The sequence below is a fragment of the Sapajus apella genome, unplaced genomic scaffold (genome assembly GCF_009761245.1).
Source record: "Sapajus apella isolate SASKATOON/1434 unplaced genomic scaffold, GSC_monkey_1.0 scaffold103, whole genome shotgun sequence".
NCBI classification, from domain to species: domain Eukaryota; kingdom Metazoa; phylum Chordata; class Mammalia; order Primates; family Cebidae; genus Sapajus; species Sapajus apella.
In genome coordinates this window covers 1,812,452-1,839,690 of record NW_022437043.1, presented here as the reverse complement: position 1 = coordinate 1,839,690, position 27,239 = coordinate 1,812,452, and the positions used below count along the sequence as shown (strand labels likewise).

Here is a 27,239-nt window from a genome sequence, read left to right as displayed (position 1 = left end):
AGTTTTTAGTATAACTATGTCCCAAATATTGTATAGGACATAGTTATACTAAAGAATTTGGCTGGGCATGATGGCTTCCACCTGTAATCCCAGCAATTTGGGAGGAGGAGGTGAGCTGATCACTTGAGGCCAGGAGTTTGAGACCAGCCTGACCAACACGGCAAAACCCTGTCTCTACTAAAAATATAAAAATTAGCTGGGCATGGTCGCACATGCCTATAATCCTAGCTACTCAGGAGGCTGAGGCAGGAGAATTGCTGAGGGAGAGGTAGCAGTGAGCCGAGATCATACCACTGCACTCCAACCTGTGCGAAAAAAATTAAAAAAAAATTAAGAAAGAATTCTTTGTTGTTTATCTGGAGTTCAAATTTAACCAAGCAACCTATATTTTAATTTGCTAAATCTGGTAACCCTAGAGGGTGAACACTGGGGAGGGAACCAGATACTAGAGGGATCAGAGGAGGAAAAGCCAATATCTACTAGAGAAACTGGCATTTGATTGGTACCTCAAAAGTTTCTCTAGATAAAGATAGAAGAGAAAGGCAGAATAGTCAAAAGGAGCTACATAAGATAAAGTGATGGGACAAGAAATTGGGAAGTGTTTGGGAGCAGATCATAGATTGAATAGGGAAAACTGGGCAAGAGGACATTAAAGCATCTGTTATTTTGGTGCTTATTCAATGGCTAAAGGGGAGATGCATAGGGTTACTATTTCTTATTGTACACAGAAATGTGGAATTTTAAGTTTCTTATTCTTTTGCTGCAAGATAGGTGCCAGGCTATGTATATAAAAATAGTTATTCTTGTGAAACCAGAACTCTAAAGGTGATATTTTAGAAAAACAAAAGTAAAGCTGTAGTAGTCATTTTAGTGGAGGAATATAGCATGCAAAAGAGGAAGAAAAGACACTCTGTTGTCTGATTGTGGTTAAGGCTCTTAGTATTTTTAGGGCACAAACTTGTAGATGTGATGACAAGTGGCAATTGCAGTTATATCTTCATTTACCTAAGAAATATCTGCCTTTAGACTTTGGATGTACTCTGGGTATGCAGCATTACTAAAATGAAATTAACATACTTAAAATACAGGTGACCCAAATGTGGTGGCTTACGCCTGTAATCCCAGCACTTTGGGATGCCAAGGCAAAAGGATCACCTGAGACCAGGAGTTCAAGACCGGCCTGGGCAACAAAGCAAGATTCTCTACCAAATATAAAAAATTAGCTGGGTGTGGTGGTGCATGCCCGTAATCTCAGCTACTCGGGAGGCTGAGGTAGGGAGGATCACTTGAGCCTGGGAGGTTGAGGCTGCATTCATCCATGATTATGCCACTGTACTCTAGCCTAGGCAATGAAGTGAGACCGTGTCTCAGAAATGAATGAATAAATAAATAATAAAATAGAGGTGAGAGATTGGAGTCTTAATTCTGGAAGATGAATTCCAGAAAAGTAAATTTAGTGGTATGAGCAAAGATCTAAGGCAATTCCCAATTGAATAACATGAAAACACATTAAACATAAATGGATATATGGTCACTTTGATCTGAACCACAGGGAAATGTTAGAAAGTTAAAGCTTGCAGAGAATAGCCAGATAACAGGGATTTTACAAAGGAAGAGAGATGTAAAACATGGCGATGAGGAAAAGCCAGAAAGCAGGTACCTGATCCCTGGACATGTGTCCCAATTGTCTTTATGGGGCAGTTAAGATAAACACGTGAAACTTTAAAGGGTAATTGCAGTGCTTTAGTTGTTTTTATGTTTTTTAACAATATCCTTATTTATCCATCTTGATGATTTCACCTGCTCTTCAATGTGGGCCATGGACACATATCCTGCCCATTTCTTTGATATCCCAGAACAAATTCCTGCTGATGGAGTTTCTGCCATGTATCATGGAAGACTAAAAACACATAAATCCCGATAATTAGAAATTTTAATTCTCAAAGGACACAGTTGAGAAATCTTAAGAATATGTTATTGAAAGCTCTCACGTGCAACTGTACATTTCAAATGGCCCACATTGGTTTACTGATTAGTATGGAATTGTGACATCAGATTTTTGGTTATCAAAATTTTATTAGTGTTAAACCTGCCTTTTCTTTCTAACTCATGGATGTTTGGGACTCTTTTTTGGTCACCAAAAAGAACTTCTCTGGCCTTTTCTGAGAAGCATCTAGTGAGAGATGTGTGGAGGCTAAGAGATGGAAGAGTAGGGGGAGGGGGCCTGAGATCTGAGTCACCTGGTGTGGCAGGCCCTGCAGGATGCATTGCCACAGCAGTGGGCGGGCATCTCTGGAAATTTCCCCTTAGAGCAGAGAGAGACTGTTCTTTCGGAAGAGCAACTCCATCTTCTCTCTTTTCTTTTCATGGTGGCTGTTAGCTCTTTTATCTATTTCTCTCCTGTTATACCTATGGCCTTTTCTCCTCAAGTAATATGTAGCTGCAGTACAGTGAATTACAGCTCAGTGCAGACTATGGAAAGTAATGGTATTTAGTTAGAGTCTGAAAACCCAACTTCCAGATCTTTTACTGCCATTTGTTAGGGCATGACCTTGGGCATGGCATTTAACCACTCTGAGCTTTGGTTTTCTCATCCTTAAACTGAATATTCATATTTCATGTATTATCTGTCTTACGTAATTATTGAGGATTAAATGAGAAAATGTAAGTGAAAGTTTATCTTAGGGCTATGATGATGATTGTGATTAGTATTATTTAAAAGCCCAGTGGGTGAACCAGTTTTTCTCACCTAGAAAAATAAAGGATTCCTATCCAAAGTCTTACTGAACAAAAATCAGCACTAACTTGCTTATTTGAATTTTTATAATGAAGTAAAAATGCAAGATAGATGGAATTTTTGAAGAAGCTCCTGACTGTTGAATAATTCTTATACATTTTAAAAACTGTCACAATATAAGTATTTTTAAAGTGGTATATAATGGTTCCTGAAAATACCTGAAATGCCCATCCTTTTATACATGTTGAAGTATGCAATTTGTTCTAAATGTCTAATCTTGAATGATTAAATAATTTGCATACTGTTTTCAGTGCTACGAATTAAAGGCTAATTGAAGTATAATTTTTTGCAGTAAAATCATCTTTTATGTAGTACATTTAAAAATATTCTAGGCCAGTTCTAATTTTATAGTTTTATTATTTTAATTTAATGCACCAAGTAATTAAAAATTGCTGCAAAGAAAAGCTGAAAATGATTTTAGTTAATTTCCCTTCAACAGAGTGAAAAGATGATAAGTAGAATAATGGAAGAGAGCCCAACACAGTTCCTGGCACATAAAGATATTCATTAAATATTCCTTAATGAATAAGGAATGACTAATTCCTACAGTGTCTCTAGACTTTGAGAAAAGGCACCATTCTCAGTGCTGTATAAAATACAAAGACGATAGGTTGACATCTTTATATTAAAATACCTACATGCAGAGTTCTCACAAGCCAATTTTTATTGAATCATTAGATCCGCAGTTTGCTCTGCTTTCCTTTTCTCCTTGTTCTTGGAGTAGATTCTCAGGCCTAAGTCAGTTACAGATATTGAGAGACAATTCTCCATGGGTATCATGCATTTCTGTAAGGTACTGACTTCTCTTTGTTCTGGACTATCTCTTTAAGGATGTTTATATAGCAAGTAGCTGTGGAAGACAAAAATAGTCTCTTCCTCTGGAGCAAAGTATAGGTTTGCTTATAGCTTTGGAAGATAGAGGCTTAGTGTCTCCTTCCAGAATAAAGTCTAATAAAGATAGTAGCTCCCTCTGAGACAAAAGCAGGCATGCTTATTGCTTATTATAAAAGATTTGGGTTCCCTAAGCTAATGGTTCCTCTCCTATAATGGGCAAATGTTACCTGGCCCTTACTGTGTCATCCTGTGGGAACTGGGGCTTAGGAAATTGGAGCAAGAAATGCTGATATTCAGGCTACTCTTGCTACTGTTGATTAATAAACTGCCTTTTGTCTCTGACGAAGGCACCTCCTGTCTTCTACCAGCATCCATGAAGCTAAGGAAAGCTAACTTGTCATCTTGCAAGCAGGATAAAATCTCAAATGCTGAACAATTCTTTTTGTTTGTTTGTTTTGAGACAGGGTCTCGCTCTGTTGCCCAAGCTAGACAGCAGTGGTGTGATTGTGGCTCACTTTAGTCTCAACCTCCTGGGTTCAAGCAATCTTCCCACCTTTCAGCCTCCCAAGTAGCTGGGACCACAGGTGGGCACCACCACACCCAGCTAATTTTTTTATTATTAATTTTTTTTTCTTTTGTAGAGACAGGATTTTGCCATGTTGCCCAGGCTGGTCTTGAACTCTTGGGCTCAAGCAATCTGCCTGCCTTGGCCTGCCAAAGTGGTGGGATTGCAGGCATGAGCCACTGTGCCTGGCCCCTAAACAATCCTTGACAACAGATTGCCGCAGTATTTGGGTAACTTAGCTGATATGGTGTGGTATAGTTGGTACGCTCATGTAGGCAAGGAACCCTTTTACCTCCAGTGGCTGACCACTCTTTTGGATATACGTAGGGGACCCTGGGAACATAAGAGGAGAAATGAACGGGCATCAGGGTTGGAAGTAGAAGATGGGTTGAGACCTAGAGCTTTTGGCCCAGAGCACTGGCTAGAACTAGGAAGCCTCTAGTAACCCTCATTTGAGGTAGTGGTTCAATGGAGGTGGCCAGAGGCTATATAGAAGAAGGAGGAGGAAAAATAGGTTGATAGACGAAAGAAGATTCCATGAAACTTCCCAGCAGCTGAAAGTCATTAATTGTTATTGAAACTTCTAAGTCAATGTTGACACCTCTCATTCCAAAGCTTATTAGCATTTGTTTTTTGAGACATGAGTATGCATTTTTGTGAGCACTCTACATTGGTGCCTTAATGCCTTGTTGAGCGTGCTTATGTTGAGTGATTGAGTGTTTGCTGGTGGCTGAATGTGAACAGGCTTGTTCTAGGAAAAGACATGATGGCAGCATCTGGTACTTTTGGTCATTCTGACTATTTCCCCTGTCCTTCATCCCCCATCCTTACCCCAGTCTTTATGGTTTATTAAAATACTTCCCTACCACTACTTAACGCAACTCTAACCACATGCAAGGCTGGCCGCAGAGCTCTGAACCTCGAAGTCTCAGCTCCTTCTGACTCCCTCGGAGTTGGAACGTACTAATGCTGTTGCCTAGAATGAGCCTTTTGCCCAGTTTTCTGCTGTGAAAGTATTCCAGGTTGTTAGTGAATGTGCTGTATCTTCTTGTTACCCATATGATAAAACACTTGTATTTTCTTTCATGCCATAGGGACTTCTATCCGGCGTCATCGGATTACTCTCCCGCCTCCTGATGAGGATCAGTTTTATACCGTGTATCATTTTAATGTCGGCACAGAGGTTGTCTTCTATGGCAGGATATTCAAGATTTATGACTGTGATACATTCACAAGAAACTTTTTGAGTAAATTAGGAGTCAAAGTGAATCCACCAGTACAATGTCCGGAAGATCCTTACATTAAGATTCGGAGAGAGGTAAGAAATTGATGTTCATTGAGTTCTTGTCTTCAGAGTAAGAATCCCTTTGGAAAGTCAGTAAAGGGTATTTATTTATACTCTGGATGTGAAAGAGCTCTTAGGGCCATAGTTACTCAAGTTATTTTGCTCTTTTTTGGGCTAGAGGGAAGGCTGAGTGTTAGCAACAGAATAGGAATGACTTCCTCATTGCCTCACCCCAATTCTCTCTGCAGAGAGTCTCCCTTTCAGAAGTAGGAGTCTTCAGTGAACTGCTCAGGTGAGACAGTTTCTAGGTACTCACAATTGGGTTTGTGGTCACTGATGGTGTATGAGTTGTATCCATACTTCCTTGGCTTGTGTTTTTACATTTTAGTTGCCTAACTCTGGCTAGAAAGATTTTTGCTTCTGCATTAGTGATTTAGTGAACCAAGACTTGGGTGCACCGTTTTTCTTCCTCCTAGGAACTCCCAGGTCCTCTTAGGGTGGCACTGGATGCCAAGATGCTCTGGAATAATAAGGAGGACCATGATTCTGGTGTACCCCCTTTAGGAAAGGATGTTTATCTACAAAGTGTGACCCCAGCTAGTGTAAGGGAGTAAAGACTCAGTATTTTCAGTATTATGTTTTTCTTCCTATTTTTTTTTTAACAGTTCCTTGGCCCAAATTTTGTTTTCCAGGGGAAGAATCTGAACACTCAAAGGGGTGGAAGGTGACACACCCAGCTAATCTCCTTGCTGGGACTGCATTGCAAATCTCTTGACTTTTACCCTGATTTTCATCATTGTCATTTGTTTTCTTTTTCCTTTTCTATTGAAATGTGATTATACACAGTAAAATACGCAGAAATTAAGTGTATAGTTGGGTCAGTCTTAACAAATACATGTACCCCTATAACCTACCCCCAGATTGAGATGTAGAACATTTCCCTCCCCCAAGAAAGCCCCCCACCTCACCGCCATGCGTTTTGTGAATCAATCCCTCTCCCTACCATGGACAACTGCTGTTCTTATTTCTCTCCCCATAGATGAGTTTTCTCTGATTTTTATTGTTTTAAAACTTATAATTCATTTCCTTGTAGATAGATAACAAAATTTCCTTGTAGAGAGGTAACGAAATTCTTTACTTGTAGAGAGGTAACAAGGAAACACAATTTCCTTGTAGAGAGGTAACAAAATTCTCTTTTGATTCTGTTTTGAACTCTTTTTAAAAGCCACATGTAGGATCATTCATCTATTCCTGCCTCCCAGCCCCAGCAGAATTATTCTTTAATGTTGTAGGCATACAGCCCTCTGGAGAAATATATATATATATATTTTTTTTTGTTGTTGTTGTTGTTGTTGTTGTTGTTGATCCTAGAATATCTAAGGTGAAATGCCTGTATATCGATGTACAAAGGGATTTTTTTGATTTGGATTCATTTTTATTTTTTCCAAATACCATAGATGAAAGAGTCTAGATAAATAGAAAGAATTTAGAACCAGCAGAGAGAACCTGAAGGAAATGGATCCAAAAGAATTGCCACCCTTTGCATATGGCTGCACTCATTCACTAACAGTTGGTGTTATATGATAGTGACTGTGAATAATGATGTGTTATATGAAATCACACAGAGCACTGTGGGATTTTATAGGTTTATAAAGAAAAAGATCTTTTTTAAAAAATTATAGTTTAAGTTCTGGGGTACATGTGCACAATGTGCAGGTTTGTTACATAGGTATACACTTGCCATGGTGGTTTTTGGCACCCATCAACCCGTTATCTACATTAGGTATTTCATCTAATGCTATCCCTCCCCTAACCCTCCACCCCCGAACAGGCCCCGGTGTGTGATGTTCCCCTCCCTGCGTCCATGTGTTCTCATTGTTCAGCTCCCACTTATGAGTGAGAACATGCAGTGTCTGGTTTTCTGTTCCTGTGTTAGTTTGCTGAGAATGATAGTTTCCAACTTCATCCATGTCCCTGTAAAGGACATCAACTCATCCCTTTTCACGGCTGCATAGTATTCCATCGCGTATACGTGCCACATTTTCTTTATCCAGTCTGTCATTGATGGGCATTTGGGTTGGTTCCAAGTCTTTGCTATTGTGAATAGTGCTGCAATAAAACATAAGTGTGTATGTGTCTTTATAGTAGAATGATTTATAATCCTTTGGGTATATACCTAGTAATGGGGTGCTGGGTCAAATGGTATTTCTGGTTCTAGATCCTTGAGGAATCTCTACACTATATTCCACAATAGTTGAACTAATTTACACTTTCACCAACAGTGTAAAAGCATTTCTGTTTCTCCATATCCTCTCCAGCATCTGTTGTTTCCTGACTTTTTATGATCGCCATTCTAACTGGAGTGAGATGGTATCTCATTGGGGTTTTGATTTCCATTTCTCTAATGACCAGTGATGAGGAGTTTTTTTTCATATGTTTGTTGGCTGCATAAACATATTCTTTTGAGAACTGTTCATATCCTTTGTCCACTTTTTGATGGGTTGTTTCTTTCTTGTAAATTTAAGTTCCTTGTAGATTCTGGATATTAGCCCTTTGTCAGATGGGTAGATTGCCAAAATTATCTCCCATTCTATAGGTTGCCTGTTCACTGTGATGATAGTTTCCTTTGCTGTGCAGAAGCTCTTTAATTTAATTAGATTTCATTTGTCAATTTTGGCTTTTGTTGCCATTGGTTTTGTTGTTTTAGTCATGGAGTCTTTGCCCATGCCTATGTCCTGAATGGTATTGCCTAGGTTTTCTTCTAGGGTTTTTATGGTTTTAGGTCTTACATTTCAGTCTAATGTATCTTGAGTTAATTTTTATATAAGGTGTATGGAAAGGGTCCAGTTTCAGTTTTCTGCATATGACTAGCCAGTTTTCCAAATACCACTTATTAAACAGAGAATCCTTTCCCCATTGTCTGTTTTTGTCAGGTTTGTCACTGATCAGATGGTTGTAGGTGTGTGGCATTATTTCTGAGACCTCTGTTCTAGTCTATTGGTCTATATGTCTGTTTGGTACCAGTACCATGCTGTTTTGGTTACTGTAGCCTTGTAGTATAGTTTGAAGTCAGGTAGTGTGATGCCCCCAGCTTTGTTCTTTTTGTTTAGGATTGTCTTGGCTATATGGGCTCGTTTTTGCTTCCATTTGAAATTCAAAGTAGTTTTTTTCTAATTCTGTGAAGAAAGTCAATGGTAGCTTGATGGGGATAGCATTGAATCTATAAATTACTACGGGCCATATGGCCATTTCCACAATATTGATTTTCTTATCCATGAGCATGGAATGTTTTTCCATTTGTTTGTGTCCACTCTTATTTCCTTGAGCAGTGGTTTGTAGTTCTCCTTGAAGAGGTCCTTCACATCCCTTGTAAGTTGTATTCCTAGGTATTTTATTGTCTTTGTAGCAATTGTGAATGGGCATTCACTCATGATTTGGCTCTCTGTTTGTCTATTATTGGTATATAGGAATGCTTGTGATTTTTGCACATTGATTTTGTATCCTGAGACTTCGCTGAAGTTGCTTATCAGCTTAAGAAGATTTTTGGGCTGAGAGGATGGGGTTTTCTACATAGACAGTCATGTCATCTGTAAACAGAGATACTTTGACTTTCTCTCTTCCTATTTGAATACGCTTTATTTCTTTCTCTTGTCTGATTGCCCTGGCCAGAACTTCCAATACTGTGTTGAATAAAAGTGGTGAGAGAGGGCATCCTTGTCTTGTGTCGGTTTTCAAAGGGAATGCTTCCAGCATTTACCCATTCAGTATGATATTAGCTGTGGGCTTGTCATAAATAGCTCTTATTATTTTAAGATACATTCCATCAATACCTAGTTTACTGAGAGTTTTTAGCATGAAGTGGTGTTGAATTTTATCAAAGGCTTCTTCTGCATCTGTTGAGATAATCATGTGTTTTTTTTTCCCCCATTGGTTCTGTTTATGTGATGGATTATGTTTATTGATTTGCATATGTTGAACCAGCCTTGCATCCCAGGGATGAAGCTGACTTGATTGTGGTGGATAACCTTTTTGATGTGCTGCTGGATTTGGCTTGCTAGTATTTTATTGAAGATTTTTGCATTGATATTCATCAGGGATATTGGCCTGAAATTTTCTTTTTTAGTTGTGTCTCTGCCAGGTTTTGATATCAGGATGATGCTAACCTCATAAAATGAGTTAGGGAGGAGTCCCCTTTTTTCTATTGTTTGGAAGTGTTTCAGAAGCAATGTTGTACCCCTGGTAGAATTCGGCTGTGAATCCATCTGGTCCTGGGCTTTTTTTGGTTGGTAGGCTATTAATTACTTCCTCAATTTCAGAACTTGTTATTAGTGTATTCAGAGATTTGACTTCTCCCTGGTTTAGTCTTGGGAGGGTGTATGTGTCCAGGAATTTATCAATTTATTCTAGATTTTCTGTTTTTTTGCATAGTGGTGTTTATGGTATTCTCTGATAGTAGTTTGTATTTCTGTGGGATCAGTGGTGATATCCCCTTTATCATTTTTTATTGTGTCTATTTGATTCTTCTCTCTTTTTTTCTTTATTTGTCTGGGTAGTGGTCTATCTATTTTGTTAATCTTTTCAAAAAACCAGCTCCTGGATTCACTGATTTTTTTGAAGGGTTTCTTGTGTCTCTATCTCTGTCAGTTCTGCTCTGATCTTAGTTGTTTCTTGTTTTCTGCTAGCTTTTGAATTTGTTTGCTCTTGCTTCTCTAGTTCTTTTAATTGTGATGTTAGGGTGTTGATTTTAGATCTTTCCTGCTTTCTTCTGTGGGCATTTAGTGCTATAAATTTCCCTCTAAACACTGTTTTAGCTGTGTTCCAGAGATTCTGGTATGTTGTGTTTTTGTTGTAATTGGTTTCAAAGAACTTATTTATTTTGGCCTTAATTTTGTTATTTATCCAGTAGTCATTCAGAAGTAGGTTTTTCAGCTTCCATGTCATTGTGTGATTTTGAGTGAGTTTCTTAATCCTGAGTTCTAATTTGATTACACTGTGGTCTACAAGACTGTTATGATTTCTGTTCTTTTGCATTTGCTGAGGAGTGTTTTACTTACAATTATGTGGTTAGTTTTAGAATAAGTGCTATGTGGTGCTCAGAAAAATGTATATTCTGTGGATTTGGGGTGGAGAGTTCTGTAGATGCCTATTAGGTCTGCTTGGTCCATACTGAGTTCAAGTCCTGAATATCCTTGTTAGTTTTCTGTCTCATTCATCTGTCAAATGTTGACAGTGGGGTGTTAAATCTCCCATTACTGTTGTGTGGGAGTCTAAGTCTCTTTGTAGGTCTCTAAGAGCTTGCTTTATAAAACTGGGTGCTCCTGTATTGGATCCATATATATTTAGGATAGTTAGCTCTTTTTGTTGCATAGATCCCTTTACCATTATGTAATACCCTTGTCTTTTTTGATCTTTATTGGTTTAAAATCTGTTTTATCAGAGGCTAGGATTGCAACCCCTGCTTTTTTTTTTTTGCTTCCATTTGCTTGGCAGATATTCCTCCATCTTTTTATTTTGAGTCTGTGTGTGCCTTTGCATGTGAGATGGGTCTCCTGAATACAGCATGCCAATGGGTCTTGACTCTTTATCTAGTTTGCCAGTCTGTGTCTTTTAGTTTAGGCATTTAGCCCATTTGCATTTAAGGTTAATATTATGTGTGAATTTGATCCTGTCATTATGATGCTACCTGGTTATTTTGCCCATTAGTTGATGTAGTTTTTTCATAGTGTTGGCGGTCTTTACAAGTTGGTATTTTTTTTCAGTGGCTGGTACTGGTTTTTCCTTTTCATATTTAGTGCTTCCTTCAGGAGGTCTTGTAAGCCAGGCCTGGTGGTGACAAAATCTCTCAGAATTTGCTTGTTTGTATTTCTCCTTCACTTATGAAGCTTAGTTTGCCTGGATATGAAATTCTGGGTTGAAAATTGTTTTCTTTAAGAATGTTGAATATTGGCCCCCACTCTGTTCTGGCTTGTAGGGTTTCTGCAGAGAGACCTGCTGTGAGTCTCATGGGCTTCCCTTTGTGGGTAACCAGACCTTTTACTCTGGCTGCCCTTAACATTTTTTCTTTCATTTCAACCTTGGTGAATCTGATGATTACGTGTCTTGGGGTTCTTCTCAAGGAGTGTCTTTATGATGTTCTCTGTATTTCCTGAATTTGAATGTTGGCCTCTCTTGCTAGGTTACGGAAGTTCTCCTGGATAATATCCTGAAGACTGTTTTCCAACTTGGTTCTATTCTCCCCATCATTTTCAGGTATACCCATCAAACTTAGGTTTGGTGTTTTCACATAGTCCCATATTTCTTGGAGGCTTTGTTCATTCCTTTTCATTCTTTTTTCTCTAATCTTGTCTTCATGCTTTATTTCATTAAGTCAATCTTCAGTCTCTGATATCCTTTCTTCTGCTTGTTCAATTTGGCTATTGATACTTGTGTATGCCTCACAAAGTTCTTGTGCTGTGTTTTTCAGCTCCATTAGGTTATTTTTGTTTTTCTCTAAACTAGTTATTCTAGTCAGCAATTCCTCTAACCTTTTTTCAAGGTTTTTAGCTTCCTTGCATTGGGTTAGAACACGCTCCTTTAGCATGGAGTAGTTTGTTATTACCCACCTTCTGAAGCCTGCTTCTGTCAGTTTGTCAGACTCATTCTCTGTCCAGTTTTGTTCCGTTGCTGGTGAGAACTTATGATCCTTTGCAGGAGAACAGGTGTGGTTTTTAGATTTTTCAGCCTTTTTGCATTGTTTGTTCCTCATCTTCATGAATTTATCCACCTTTGGTCTCTGATATTGGTGACCTTTGGATGGGGTTTCCGTGTGGATGTCCTTTTTGTTGATGTTGATGCTATTCCTTTCTGTTAGTTTTCCTTCCAACTGTCAGGCTCCTCTGCTGTAGGTCTGCTGGGGTTTTCTGGAGGTCCACTCCAGAGCCTGTTTGCTTGGGTATCACCAGTAGAGGCTACAGAATAGCAAAGATTGCTGCCTGTTCCTTCCTCTGGAAGCTTGATCCCAGGGGGCATCTGCCAGATGCCAGCCGGGGCTCTCCTATATGAGGTGTGTGTTGACCCCTGCTGAGAGGCCTCTCTCATTCAGGAGGCACAGAGGTCAGGGACCCACTTGAGCAGTCAGTCTGTGCCTTAGCAGAGCTCAAGGGCTATGCTGGGAGATCCACTGCTCTCCTCAGAGTGGCAGGCAGGTACATTTAAGTCTGCTGAAGCTGTGCCCATAGCTGCCCCTTTCACCAGGTGCTCTATCCCAGGGAGATGGAAGTTTTTTACTATAAGTCCAGACTGGGCCTGCTGCAATTCTTTCAGAGATGCCCTGCCCAGAGAGAAGGAATCTAGAGAGGCAGTCTGGCTACAGCTGCTTTGCCAAGCTTCGGTGGGCTCTGCCCAGTTTGAACTTCCCAGCAGCTTTATTTACATCGTGAGGGGAAAACTGCCACTCATACCTCAGTAATAGTGGACACTTCTCCCCTACCACCAAGCTGCAACATCCCTGGTCGACTTCAGACTGCTGTGCTGGCAGTGAGAATTTCAAGCCAGTGGATCTTAGCTTGCTGGGCTCCATGGGGATGGGTTCTGCTGAGCTAGACCACTTGGCTCCCTGGCTTCAGCCCCCTTTCCAGGGGAGTAAATGGTTCTGTCTTGCTGGTGTTCCAGACACCACTGGGGTATGAAAAAAAAAAAAATCCTGCAACTAGCTCAGTGTCTGCCCAAACAGCCACCCAGTTTTGTGCTTGAAACCAGGGCCCTGGTGGTGTAGGCACCCAAGGGAATCTCCCTCCTTGTCTGCGGGTTGCGAAGACTGTGGGAAAAGTGTAGTATCTGGGCTGGAGTGCACCATTCCTCATGGCAGGGTCCCTCAAGGCTTCCCTTGCCTAGGGGAGGGAGTTTCCTGACCCCTTGCACTTCCCAGGTGAGGTGATGCCCCACCCTGCTACGGCTCACCCTCCATGGGCCGCACCCACTGTCTAACCAGTCCCAGTGAGATGAACCAGGTACCTCAGTTGGAAATTCAAAAATTACCCACCTTCTGCATTGATCTCGCTGGGAGCTGTAGACCAGAGCTGTTCCTATTCGGCCATCTTGCCAGCCACCCCCAGAAAAAGATCTTTTATGCCAGGAATTGAGAATAAATACCAAGAACAGCTAAGAAATGTTTTAAATAATTTCCTTTCAGAGTGGGAACATCATTTTAGCATTTATTCCCCCAGGGAGAAAATTCTTCAATAAATATAGAAGTCTTTGGGAAATTAGGAGTTTAATAAGAGGCTTCTATATTGACTTTCATACATTTACTTCTGCAGTGTTTGCTGCCTTTAACTGTAAAGTTAAAATTAAACAATTTAACTTAGACTGAAAAGAATCCCAATGGTATGTTATCAATAATGCTTTTCTTAGAGGCCTCATAATGCCAAAGAAACATTTTTCAATCCATTGAAATAGTGGTCCCATAATTTCATTTAAATATCAGGGATAAGATTGAAGAGCCTTTGGAAAACCATCGTGTCTTTCTGCTGTCTTGGGTTAAAAGTGCACCTAGACTGCCCTTGACAGCTAGAAAATTTCAAGAATTTACAAAAAGATTGTATAACCTGATTTGCGACAACATCTCCCTTGTCAGTGAGCACTTCCTTATATAACAAACAGTCCTATTTGGCTACATCAGACAGAATAGGGGGCAGTTTTATTCCAAGACAAGGCCACAAACATGCAAATAGAGGGAAGAGTTGCATCAAGAAGACTGTGAAACTAGTGGTTCCTGGGCCAGAGGACAGCCGAGGCAGAGGCTTTGCAAACCTTAAGTTCTCCATTTGCTGTGCTCCTGTTTCTCCAGAGCATTCTTATCTTTGACACCTAAAGCTTGTTGAGCTAAAATAAAATAATGAATGTATTTCTTCCCTTTTACCTTCACAAAAATCTGTGAACGAGTGACAATTACGTACTTGTGAATTTCTCAGTGAAAAGACAAATTATGTTTTTGGTTGACATATAATTAACATAGAATCAAATATATAAATCTTAAGTGTGTACGTCAAGTTTGTAAAATGTGTGCAATTGAGTAACCAACACAAAAATCAAGACGTAGAATATTTTTATCACCTCAGAAAGTTCTTTTGTCCCCCTTTCTGGTCAAATTCCCTACCCAGAGGCAGTTAAGTGTTCTGATTTCTGTCACCGTAGATTAGTTTTATCTGTTCTTAAATATAAATTTTAAATCTTTGAGAAAAGTCAGTTTTTAAAAATATTAAAGAGGTATAGTTTTTAAATTTTTTAAACTTTTCTTTTTTTTGAGACAGAGTCTCACTCTGTCACCCAGGCTGGAGTGTAGTGGTGCCATCTCAGCTCACTGCAACCTCTATCTCCCAGGTTCAATCTATCCTCCTGCCTCAGCCTCCTGAGTAGCTGGGATTACTGGTGCCCACCACCACACCTGGCTAGATTTTTTTTTTGTGTGTATTTTTAATAGAGACAGCCAGGCTGGTCTTGAACTTCTGGCCTCAAGTGATCCACCCGCCTTGGTCTCCGAAAGTGCTGAGATTACAGGTGTAATCCACTGTGCCTGGCCAGAAGTATAGTTTAGTGTATTAAAATAATATTTAGTAAGAAAAACTTCCTCATGCTTGTCTCTGTTCTTAAGATTAAAACTGATTATAGATGCATATGTATGTATGTCATAGTTGAAATTTAAAAATATATCACAGAATAGTCTATAGAAAATATATACCCCCCACCCCTTTTTTTTTTTTGAGACAGGGCCATGTTGTGTCATCCAGGCTGGAGTGCAGTGGTGTGAACATGGCTCACTGCAGCCTTGACCTCCTGGGCTGAAGCAGTCCTCCCATCTTAGCCTCCCGAGTAGCTGGGACAACAGGTGTGTGGCACCACACCTGGCTAATTTTTTTTTAAGAGTTGTGTTTTTGCCATGTTTCCCAGGCTCGTCTTGAACTCCTGAACTCAAGCAATCCTCCTACCTTGGCCTCCCAAAATTCTGGGATTACAGGCATGAGCCACTGTGCCTGGCCAAAAATATATCTTTATATATTTGTCACTTGATTGATTGTGTGTATCCTAGAAGTGATTATGCAAAACTTGCAACTATTACTGATATTTTCTCCATTTGCAGATTCTAGAACATGTAGAGCCCCTACGTCCCTACGAATCCTTTGACACCCGGAAACAGTTCCTCCAGTATCATGGCAAGGTTTTGCGTTTCTTCTGCCTGTGGGATGACTCAGTCTCAATGCTTGGAGACCGTCGAGAACTCATCCTGCATTACTACTTGTGTGATGATACTATTGAAATCAAAGAACTGCTTCCAGACAACTCAGGCCGAGATCCTATGAAAATGTTCCTCCGGAGGAGTAAGCTACCCAAGGTGAGCAGTGGACATAACTGCTTTCTGAATTTGCTTGTGGAACAAAAGACTAGAGTCACTGTTGGGAATGTTGTGTGTTAAGAGTATGGGATGATAGTAACCGTGCACTAGTGCAGGTATTCAGGAAACTTTCATTTTGTGCTCTCTATTAATATACATCTGTGAAAGTAATACAGAGAATATGATAAATTCGCATTGGAACATTGAAGTTAAGGGAAGTAAAGGAAAAAAAGTCAAATGTAAGAAAAAGTACATCATCATCATTGAGTTCACAAAGTTTTATGAAAATAAATGACCCCTTGGTAAAAGAATTGCTTGTGGCTTTGGATGGGGCACTAGGGTATAATCTCTGCAGACTACTGAGGAGAACCCATGGTTTGGTCTGGGTTGTGAATACAAACACACACTATACACGTGCACCCACATGTGTGTGTACACATGCACTCACAAACATACACATGCAACTTTACAAACCTAAGCATCTCTTCTGAGTGTAGCAACTAGTCACCAACTAGCCACTAGCTAGTGGCAGTGATGACTTTTGGATTTTATTTGATATTAAAAAGAGTAGTCAGACTGATTTCTACAAATATTTACAGCCATATGAGAGCTTAGGTAACTTGGATGCAGCAGAAACAGGCCAGACCTGGATTAGAATTCTGAGTCTGCCCTTTAATAGCTGTGCTACCTTGGGCAAATCACTTAACCTCTCTGAGCTTATTTCCCCATCTTTAAAATGTGATAATATAGCACGCACAAAAAAATACCACCTATGGACCTGTAAACACGTATAACGACACTTAAAAACATAAAGGTTTTTTCAAAAGCTCTATGTTATAATTTCTTTCTTATTTGGATAAAGTATCTTTTAATTGAATTCTTAGTGCTCGTGAAAAGGTTACCATAACACTAATTTCTAAGGCAAATAACTGCTGTCCATTCAGTCCTCACAGAAGGTTTAACCGGATTCTCTGAGCCCACTGCCAGAAGCCCTACGGTGTTGCTTGGAGGCAGGAGAGGCACAATTTGTCCCAGAGGGAGCTCTGGGATACGCATAGCAGGCGACCAGGAGGTGCCAGAGAAACCTGTTTTTAGAATGGCTTTGAAAAATAAGCTAAATATAAAATAATAATGACATACCTAACATTTACAATGTGCCAATATCAGTTACTTCATTTTATTCATTCATTCAACAAATATTCTTTGAGTGCCACCTGTATGCCAGCCCTGGGGTTATAGTAAGAAAGGGAATGGATGAAGTCCTACCACATGTTGTTTTGATTTTGTCTTCCAGTATGGCCACACCAGAGTCTATCAACCAGGCCAGATAACAGATCGAACAGTTCTCAATTTGTATGGTGACTTAAAAAGGAACCAAGAGGATGGCTACCTGTTGGATAAGTATAAGGGAAGGAACCTCACATTTCATTACCTGTTTCTAGTGTGACTTCCCTGGAACCTGAACAGTGGGGCGAGTTACATACTCTTCTCTTATGAGATTGTGAACGAAATGGATGAATACATAAAATGTATGCCTTGTACTGGTATTTTTTAATAATAAACATGTTGCAATGTATATATAAATATATGCATTGCGTTGCAGTTTGTAAGTATAATACTGCAGTGCTAAAATAACACTTTAGAATATGAACATCAACTGGTTACTTTTTTATTTGATTTTTAAAATTTAGTTATAAAAGACTGAAAAATTTTTTCATTTCCTTTTTTCTCTGGGAAGGGATGTCTGGTTCTTTGGAGGGTCCATGGTGCCAATGCTATGTTCCTTTGTTTTTATTAGCTAGGAAAAGTAGACCAAGAGTTTTACAAAGATTGTGACCTGTCCCTAGGAGTCACCATCAATGTGTGGGGAAGAAAAGTGCTCCTTTATGACTGTGATGAATTTACGAAGTCTTATTATAAGTCTAAATATGGAATTGGTAAGTGATACATATGTCAATTAAATATCTTTTAAGAATTAAACTCTTTGTTCCTTAGCTAAGATTTCACTTTGGAGTCTCAAATGCTAGGCTCATAATAGCTACCATTTATTGTACATTTGGTATCTTCCAGGCATTTGTGGTCTTGCATATTGCTAATGATTCTCTATGGGTAGATTTACTATCCCCATTTTATAGGTGAAAAAACCTGAGGCTTAAAGGCAGCTCATTTTTCCAACATTATGCAGTGAGCAAAGAGTGAGCCAAGATTTGAATTTGTCTGCTGATGCCAGGGACTTCCATTTTCCCTTATGGTCCTCTGCCCCACTCCAATATGGAGTAAATGTTTTGGTTGGCAATCAAAATGGAAATCTGAATGCATTTCTTTTCACTTAATTCTTCTTACCACAGTGGATATATCTAATTGAGTTATCGAAGCAATTCTCTTCTGCCAGTTTGCTCTACCTTTCTTGGTGAGGCTCAGCCAGGTTTCAAACTTCTCTCTTCTTAGCTATTAACTCCATTCCAATCAGGTTAGTTCAGTTCAGAACGAAAATGAGTGATTTATTAAGCACCTACTATGTGTAGGTTATTGCAGTAGACTTAGGAGATACAGAGTTTATAACAGGTTTCTAGGCTGGAAGGGGAAGTGAGACCTGTGGCGTGTGACACCGAGTTACGTGTGTCTTGGAAACTGGTGGAGGATATGACGTGAAACCTAAAACATAAACCCTCATTTGTTAAACTCCCCTCTACCTGAGGCTGCAGGTACCTGCTGCTGCTAGGAATCGATGGGACTTGCTGACCTCCCAGATTGGGACTTGGAGTTGGGATAGGGAGTACTTAGTCCCGTACTTCTCTCTGAACCTTGGAGTATTCATAGGAACACACTTCCCTGAGGGGTGAGATGGAAGCCATGCACAGCCACAGCTTCTTAAAAGACAAGGTGCTTTGTCTCTAGAATGAGATGAAGCCATGTTATGTGTCTTGTTGTCCCCATTGTGTAGTATTCCTGGAATTCTGGGAATCTTCATATTGTGGGAGAAGGCACATCAAGTGCACAAAGGGGTTAGAATAAAAAAGGCTTTCAGTTTTACTCTTAGGTTCACCAAGGGAATTTGTTGCACTGCATCTGCTGGCCAGATGAGTCAAAATGTATGGGCCCTGCTGGGGCCAAATTGGTGGCCTCTTTTTATTTTATTTTCTAAAATTAGTCCCCCTCAGTGGACACAGTTGGGCATATTTGCTTTGGGGACTGTGGACAAGAAGCAGCCAGGAATGTGCAGGTGGCAGCTGCTATAGAGAAGCTGCTGGTGGCCCTTAGACTATGGGAAAAGAATTTGGCCTTTAATAAATGTAGACGCCTGTTTGGAATCCATAAGTCTTTAGTGTAGAATAAAAATGTAAATGTATATATCAAGGTGAGTCACCGAAAACCATAACTTACACCTGATGATTACCTTAATATAAAGGATATGGTAAATGTTCCAAAGCATTGTATGATTCATTAGTCCATCTTTTGGTTGATGTTTGTCTGTCAGCTTGGTTTTGAGAATATGAAAGTGGCATTTGGGAAAATGAATGTCGTACTGCTGAGACTTAGTATGTTGTTAGGATCTTAGCAGCTTCTCTAGAAAATTTTCTGATGCAGTGTGAATTCCCTGGTGTGCTCCAAACCGAGCCATCCTGGGTAAATGTATCCGCTTCAAATGTCCTATGGTCCATTTCAGTCGAGTCCTTGTGCTTAATTTCTTTCTGTTTACTTCTTTTGTTTACTCTGTGGAATAATTGTATGATGTAAAAAAAAGTAGTCTGTGCCTTTAAAGCTAATATAACATGAGCATTATGCATTTAAACAGAAAATTATGCAAATGCAAAATTATGATGCATTTCATAGTCACACTGACTTTTTATATTTCTCATAACATATGTTAAAATATCCCGTTTAACAGACACTATTATTACACAACATTTCTTGAGTTACAACAGTGCACTTAATGTAAGTAAAGACTAGAAATTATATGTATGATGAGGTGGAAGGGGGAATGAATCACTATTCTCCTATAATCTTTGCATTTGCTTTTCCTGATTTTTTGGTAAGATTAAATTAATATACTTAATGTTACTTAGAGTTATTTCTGCCATTTTAATTTTATTTATAGTTCATCTGGTCCTAGCAATTTGTTTAACTGACCAAATTACATACATTATGTTTTGGTATCCTTAAAACCCAAACCAGGACAAAGTCCCATCAATCATTGTGGTTCTGTTAATAATCGTGGTCGTATTTCCTCCCTTGTCAATAATTGTGGTCAGTAGAAAACCTGGGTGTCTCCACCGCACAGCACGCAGGAAAGACCTGACGAGTGCCAGCCACACAGCTAGGGGCCTTAGCAGAAAGTCGGGGGAGATTTCTAACACAGTATGCAGCCTTGCTGCTTTAGTACCTTCTCCTGCGTAAAGACACCCCAACCTATTTTGGGTCTGAAAAAATGTCAGACAAAGAGAAGAAGTTGGCTATGGTCCCAAGAAAGGTACGCAGATAAACTTTCTATTTTTGTAGAAGTGGAGGGCTTGCTAGAATTTGAAGAGACATTTGAGCTCCTGTGTAAAACTCAATCTCTTAATATGATTCCTTCATACATTTAAGGATTCTAAGGAGAAGGTGATTCCATGGATTTCTTCTCTATAATAGTGCAGTGTGACCCCCTCCATCAGGCAGTTTTGCCATCCTGCTGGCCCTGGCCTGCCTGCCGGGCTGTAGCATGTCACTCCCTCATTATTTTATGTGAATGAACACAGACTGGCAGATGGAGGTCTGTTGATCTTCCCTATAGCATGAAGGTTGAAAAAGGCTCTAGGGGCTCCAGCAGGTGTTTCTTTCACTAAAAGGACAGGGATCAAATGTAAACTGTTCTTATGTAGGAATTTCTGCCTTAGGTTATTATTTGTCTATCAATGGACTTTCTTATCATTTTTTCGTAGTGACTGGAACAATGAAACTAGTAACAAGACTGTTCATTCTTGTTGCTTTTGAACACTTATTAGGCTATACTTAGATTGAACAAAAATCTTAAAGCATCTTTAATTTTGTGGAGTCATTTCTGGCCATCTCTGAACTTCTAGTGTTAAGAACAGCAGGACATTTAAGATGAGTGTTTAATGATTATTTGACTGAATTGGACACTTAAAATTACACCAATAGGATAGAATTGGCTTCCGGTCTCATCACATGGCCTTGATGGACCTAACAATTTTGTTTCTTTTGCTTCCCCTATAAAATGAAGATGGTTGAAATGGGAGGATTCTTAAAGATTTTATAGCTCTAACATGATGTGATTCACGAAATTGGGTTTCATTGAAATCATTTGACATGGGTATTGAATACAAACAGAAGTGGATTTACCTTGAAGCTACTGAAGCATAATTTTTAGAGGTCTTCCTTTCCAGGGGCCCCAATCCAAGGCCCTGGCCTAAGTTGTTCTTAGTAATTTGACATTCTTTGTCTAGGAGAGCTTCGCCCAAATTATTTAAGCTTCCAGCCTTCCAAAACCTGTATTCATCTCTAGGTTACTAGAATATAAGCGATGAACTTTGAGGTAATTGAAGGCTTTTCCAAATAGTCTTTCCCACTGAGATGGTGAATAGAAAATCACCATGAAGAAGCGTTAAGACTCCTTTTTAATATATACCATCTCTCTGCCAATTTGTTGAAATCTAGTCAACCATGGATGGGCATTCGAAATACACACACACACACACACACACACACACACACACGTGTGTATATGTATATATACATAGACAAGTCACTTGGAATTAGAGGAATCAGATAATTGAAAGACATATATGTCTCAGGATCTAGCAGAATGCCAACTTAAGACATTTGGGAAGATGCTTTATACAAAAATGTATACTTTTTCATTTATTCAATGAGTATTTTTAACACCTAAAACATGCAGGATACTGGGATGATGGAAAACCAAAGTGAGGAAACTTGTCATTCAGCTGTGAGTCCAGAGCTTTGTGAATGTATGCAAATTACCCAGAGAAATGGGATTTAAAGTTGGATCTTGAGCCAGAGTTTCCAAAAAGATGTGTGTGGTGGTATCAAAGTAAGGCATGATGAAGTGGAAAAGTTCTAAGCTTTTATACACTAGATGGCACTGTGGGTGCAGAGGAAAGCTCTAAATTGGTTCTTTTGTTACTTAAATCTGTTGCAAAAATTATGTGGTTGAGAAAACAACAGTGTGTTATAAGCCCTGTAATTTTAGGGGGAAGCGTAGAATGCAGTCCTAATTACTTTGAGATTCAATATGTGCCCTCTTTTGGGTTAGACTGCTTAGACTGATATATAGAGTTGTATGTATATGTCTCCTGTTGTAAGAAACTGCTCAGGCCCTGATTTTTTAATAATCACATAGAACTCTCCTGCCATGGCTATGGTGCTCTTCCTGAAATGAAAGACCAAACAGTGGTGCATTAGGTGTACTGATTAGCAATGATAGGGTCTACTGCGGTTCTGCCCAGTTCCAAGATTTGAACTCTCCCCTTTATTCCCAAGACTTTTCTTTAATCACCACAAAAATAGCAATAGTTGAAGCTCGAAAGTCACTTGTGTACTGGCAGACCGGCTCCCCTCTTTCACTGAGTCACCTTTATAAACAAGTCTGCTGTGAGCAGTTTCTGTTAGGATGGAACAGTACTCTTTTGGGGATTGTGTTTGGGGGAATTTCACACAAAGGCTGCTAGGAAGTCTAAGGGAATATGAAAGCTGAAAATGTTTTCAACAAGAGTTAGAAATGGCCTCAAGCCCTTAGCCTTTTGATCATCAGTTAAAAAACAAAACAAAACAAAAACAAAAAACCACCTTAATAATAACGGTTAGATTGTCTTGGATGAAAAATTGGTCTATATTTTCTCTTCTGGAGGTGTACACTGAAATTTGTCCTTTTCATCTTTGAGAACTTTGACAGTGAAAAAGGAAATATTTGCTTATGTAGAACTCCTTTCATTGGTGATTGAAAACACCTATGTCATACTGAAGCTTGGGGAAGAAGTAGGAAATTGACTCTGTGGGAGTTTGTTTTGTCTTAGGAAAGATCTGGCATCTTCTTTGCCATCTTGTTTGCCCCCACAGTGACTTGGGTAGATCAGGTCAATATGTTCTTTGCTCTGGAGAGCACAGTTGCTTCTCAGAGATTGTACAGCCTCGCAAATGAGCACGTGGAAGCTCCTAGGCTATTACAAATATGTTACCAGCTCTCTCTCCGCCTCTCTTTCCTCACAGATGATAAGTATATAAATAAAATCAACAGTATTTACCACATACCACTCCCTTGGAGAGAGTAGGCAGTTGGCTATTTTAAAAGTTTTTTCTCTTTCTGTTTTGTTTGTTTGCTTCATTGCATTTCAGTGCAATTGTAGTCTTTCCTTATGCAGTAACAAAAGCTACCTGGGGCAGTGGCTGGTGAGAGGAAAGTTTTGTTTTGGTGTTTGTTTTTGAACTACATAGGGAAGTGTTATGACCTGGAGTCGATTTGGAGGCAAGGGAGGGTACTCAAATAGAAGGTGCAGTAGGAGGAGTTGGTAGATGGGGAAGGATAAAGGTGAATAGTTAGGAGTCAGTCCTGTTCGGGAAAAGAATTGTATTAGTGAGTGTTGACTGAGATAGGAGAGGTCTAAATTACAAGTTAAAATATGGAGTGAGTGACATAACCTTTCAAGTTTGAATTTTCATATTATTGGAAAAAATCAGAGGAGAACAAAAATATTCAGAAATGGGAATGTGATTACAAAATATAAATGTATACTTATTTGACATAGATTTTTTTTTTTTTTAACTTTTGAACCAATGGTGATTATTAAGTGAGTTCCATGGTTTTTGTAAACATGATTGAAACCTACTCTCACAGGATTTTGCTGTGTTTTGTTTGAAAGAGTTTAAAATAGTCTACAAAGATCTCCATGTTCATCTTGAAAACATAACAATCCTTTCAAAACAGCCATAATCAGGGCAAAAAAAAATATTGATGTTTTGTTTGCCTTTGTTTTGTTATAGAGAACTTTACCTCAGTTTCATGCAAGCCTCCTTCTCCTCCTCCAAAAATAGAAAGGAAATTTCCACCTTATAATGGCTTTGGTTCTGAAGAGGATTCTCTCCGTAACTGCATAGGCCTCAAGCCCACACCTCATCGGAAGAACTTCAAGCAGTTTATGGAAAAAGACAGGTGCTTAAGGGAACCATGATTTTAGTCTGATCTTTCCCAAATGTGTTTGGAGTTTATAACATAGTTCTCATGACGAAACAGATGTCATGTAGCTCATCTAATTGCAAGTCCAGGGAGACATTATTATAGGCTTTTAATGAGGTTGATTAACATGCACGTATTAACAGGTTCTTACTTGAGTGCTTATTTTAATAAGTATCATAAGTATCATCTGGAGGCCCCTAAAGTAATATTATCTCCAATCCATGTTGCCTTTCCATATCTATCTATATCTCTGTCTCTTGAAGATGGCAAAGATGTAGAGTAGGAGTTAGCAAGGTTTTTCTCAAAGGGTCAGATAGGAAATATTTTTGGCTTTGTGGGCCATACGGTGTCTGTCACAACCACTCAGATCTGCCTTTGTAGCGTGAAAGCAACCACAGACAGAATGTAAACGAATGTGTGACTGTGTTCCCATAAGACGTTTTTTTATGGCCACTGACATTCAAGTTTCATATCATTTTTATGTATCACAAGATATTATTCCTATTTTGATTTTTTTAAACCATTTCAAAATGTGAAAACCATTCTTATCTCCAAAGTCATATAAAAACAGGTGGCCTGCTGGATTTGGCCCACTGACTGTGGTTTGCCAACCCCTGCTATAGAGATTTCCAGGATTTATACGTGTTTTTAAAAATGTTATTTGGTGATTAATGTTGTTGTTTTCACTTGAGAGGTTGGTTGAGTTCAGTAACCATAGATTTCTCACTTGGCTGAGTATAATTTTAAATGATGGACTTTCAGAAGTATTCCTAATAGACATGGAGGAAAACCTGCCCATGAATCATGCATATAGAATGTAGACACTGCCCTTGGCTACTTTTTGCTTGGGCAGGGAGAGCAGACACTGGAGAAAGAAGTCAGGGGAAAAGTGGTGGGGAAAGATTGTAGATACTTGAATAGGATGTGGGCTGAGGGTTGCAGTCCTGTGTGACGGAAATGAGGGATCAGGAGATCCTGGGGAGAAACAGTGATAAAGGGAACATGTGGTAAGACTAGGAGAAGGAGAAGAAAAAGACATCCTGAATTTCATACAATTGATTGGGGTCAGGGGCTGTTGTAGAACATTTGAAGCAGAGAGAACAATAGTTGTGTTACATCTGTAAAAGTGGTAAAAATTGATGAAGAATTGTACGGAATGTTAGTTTGCCTTTGCTATGACATGATATCCTTTGTCTTTCTAGAAATAATCTTTTTTTTTTTTAAAGGACTTTAGGGTTCCATTTTTAAGTTTTAGATTTGGTGCTTCTCAGGAATGGTCCCTGTAAGTTTTAGAAATGCTAATTCTTGTGCCTCCCCCCCCACCCCCCGCCCCCTTACCGACTGCGACAGAAGCTCTGGGGAAGGGGCCCAACAGTCTGTGTTTTCTCAAGCCTTCCAGGGGATTCTGAGTCACACCAATGTTTGAGAACCACTGATTTCTAGCACATAAGAGGGTCGCCAACTTATACTCTGTCCTCCCTTATTGAGAACAGTGTTTAGGTGAGGTTCCAGGGTAGGACTCTTGATGGCTAACTGCTGTTTTTAAGGACAGCCACCCGAAGGAGGTGGGCAGGAAGAATGTCCCTATTGTAAAAGGAAAGGGAATTTTTCTTATAAGTAAACAAGATGAAATATTATCCAGGGTGTTGCTTCTGGAACCCAGGGGAAAACCATTCTTTGTGAGTAGTTGACTTAGTCCCTCACTCTGTCTACACTGTATAAACTTGCCCACAGAACACTGACTCTAGATGGTATTCCATGTTCCTGTCATGTTGTCATGGCTGGAGGATGGTGGTATAGGCACAAATGTCTCTCGTTTTGTTCTTTCTGTCCACTGCTCGATCTGTGCCAGGAATACACTTTCCTCAAGCTCCTCTCACACAGGGACTGTGTTTCCATAGTAACTAGCACATTCAGCTAGAGACTTATACATGAGTTTGAATAACCCAAGGTTTTAAAACTGGAAGAACATAAAGAAGATGATTTCACAAAGCATACAAAAAATAGGTTTTTAAAGAATACAAGTAAACTGTGAATTCAGACATGAAATTGTACATGACATGTTGATTATATATATTGCTATTAAGATGTACTTGGTGCTATTGTTGTTGTGAGGTTAATGCTGATATATGAATCATTGGAGGGAATAGTTTCAGATTAAAGCATATGAGCTTTGATGGATATAAAGATCTTTATTGTCTGGGTAGATATCACTGTGGTAGCCTGTTGGTTAGATTGTCTAGTCTGAGGAGGGAGAACCAGGATAATATTTTTCTTGCTGCACCAGGCTGAATTACTCTGTTCTTTGTGTGCCCACAGTACTCTGTTGATTATATATCTAATAATCCAGTTATAATATTTAATCTAATTTAATCCCAAACCTTGGAATATAGATAATATTATCGCACCCATTTCTCACATGAGGAAACTGAGGCTCAGAGAGGCCATACAACTTCCTCAAGGTCACACAGATAATTTTTAGTTGAACTAGGAATTGAACCCAGGGAAATCTGACTTCTGGAACTCACCTGTCTTTCAACAGAACCTGTACATATCACAGTGCATGTTAATGACTTGTTTATGTAATTTGTGGGCTCCTCTGAGACCAAGGGCTCCTTGAGGGCAGGTGCCAGCTTTATGGCTTCTGTAAGAGTTAGTGCTGGCTATACATTTTGGAGTCAATAGTTTATCTAAGAAGAGAAGGAATGGATAAGTGAGCAAATAGAATATTCACTCATCCAGTTCTTAATCATGGATAGAAGAGACAGATGACTTCTCACCAGGAGGGTTATTATCCCAGACTTGTGCCAGTCATAATCATATAGCATCCAAAACCTCGTGGTTTAATCTTCATCTCTGTCTTGTTACAGATATTGTCCATCTGCTGTCCCCACCAGTCATTTTTCCTTCTTTTAAAAATGTTTCCCCATTAATAAAAATAAGTCTTCATGTGTCTTTCAACCATAAAACTCTATAGCTCTATATCTATTTGAGGTTTTTAGTAGGTGTAGAGCCCTGGATGAGCCATTAATGAATGAACAACTATTTCTTGAGTCCCTGCTGTCTGTCAAGCAGTGTTCTGGGTGTTTGGGATGCATCAGTGAACAAAACAGACACCAAGGCCTGCCATCATGGAACTTATATTCTAGTTGTGGGAGATGGACCATCAGTGATGAAGATAATACATAAGTAAATTAT

At 39.3% G+C, this 27,239-nt stretch overlaps 1 protein-coding gene across 2 annotated transcripts in view; it reads left to right on the top strand.

Annotated features, from left to right (window-relative positions):
• EFHC2 (EF-hand domain containing 2) overlaps nt 1-27,239 on the top strand; it is a 194,246-nt gene that overhangs the window by 73,450 nt on the left and 93,557 nt on the right. The window contains exons 4-8 of one of the 2 annotated variants that reach the window (XM_032258550.1): nt 5,291-5,514; nt 15,599-15,850; nt 17,145-17,258; nt 17,649-17,787; nt 23,849-24,017. In XM_032258550.1, the coding sequence (XP_032114441.1) occupies nt 5,291-5,514; nt 15,599-15,850; nt 17,145-17,258; nt 17,649-17,787; nt 23,849-24,017 (898 nt within the window). The remainder of the gene's footprint in view (nt 1-5,290; nt 5,515-15,598; nt 15,851-17,144; nt 17,259-17,648; nt 17,788-23,848; nt 24,018-27,239) is intronic. The other variant, XM_032258551.1, reaches the window with a different exon arrangement.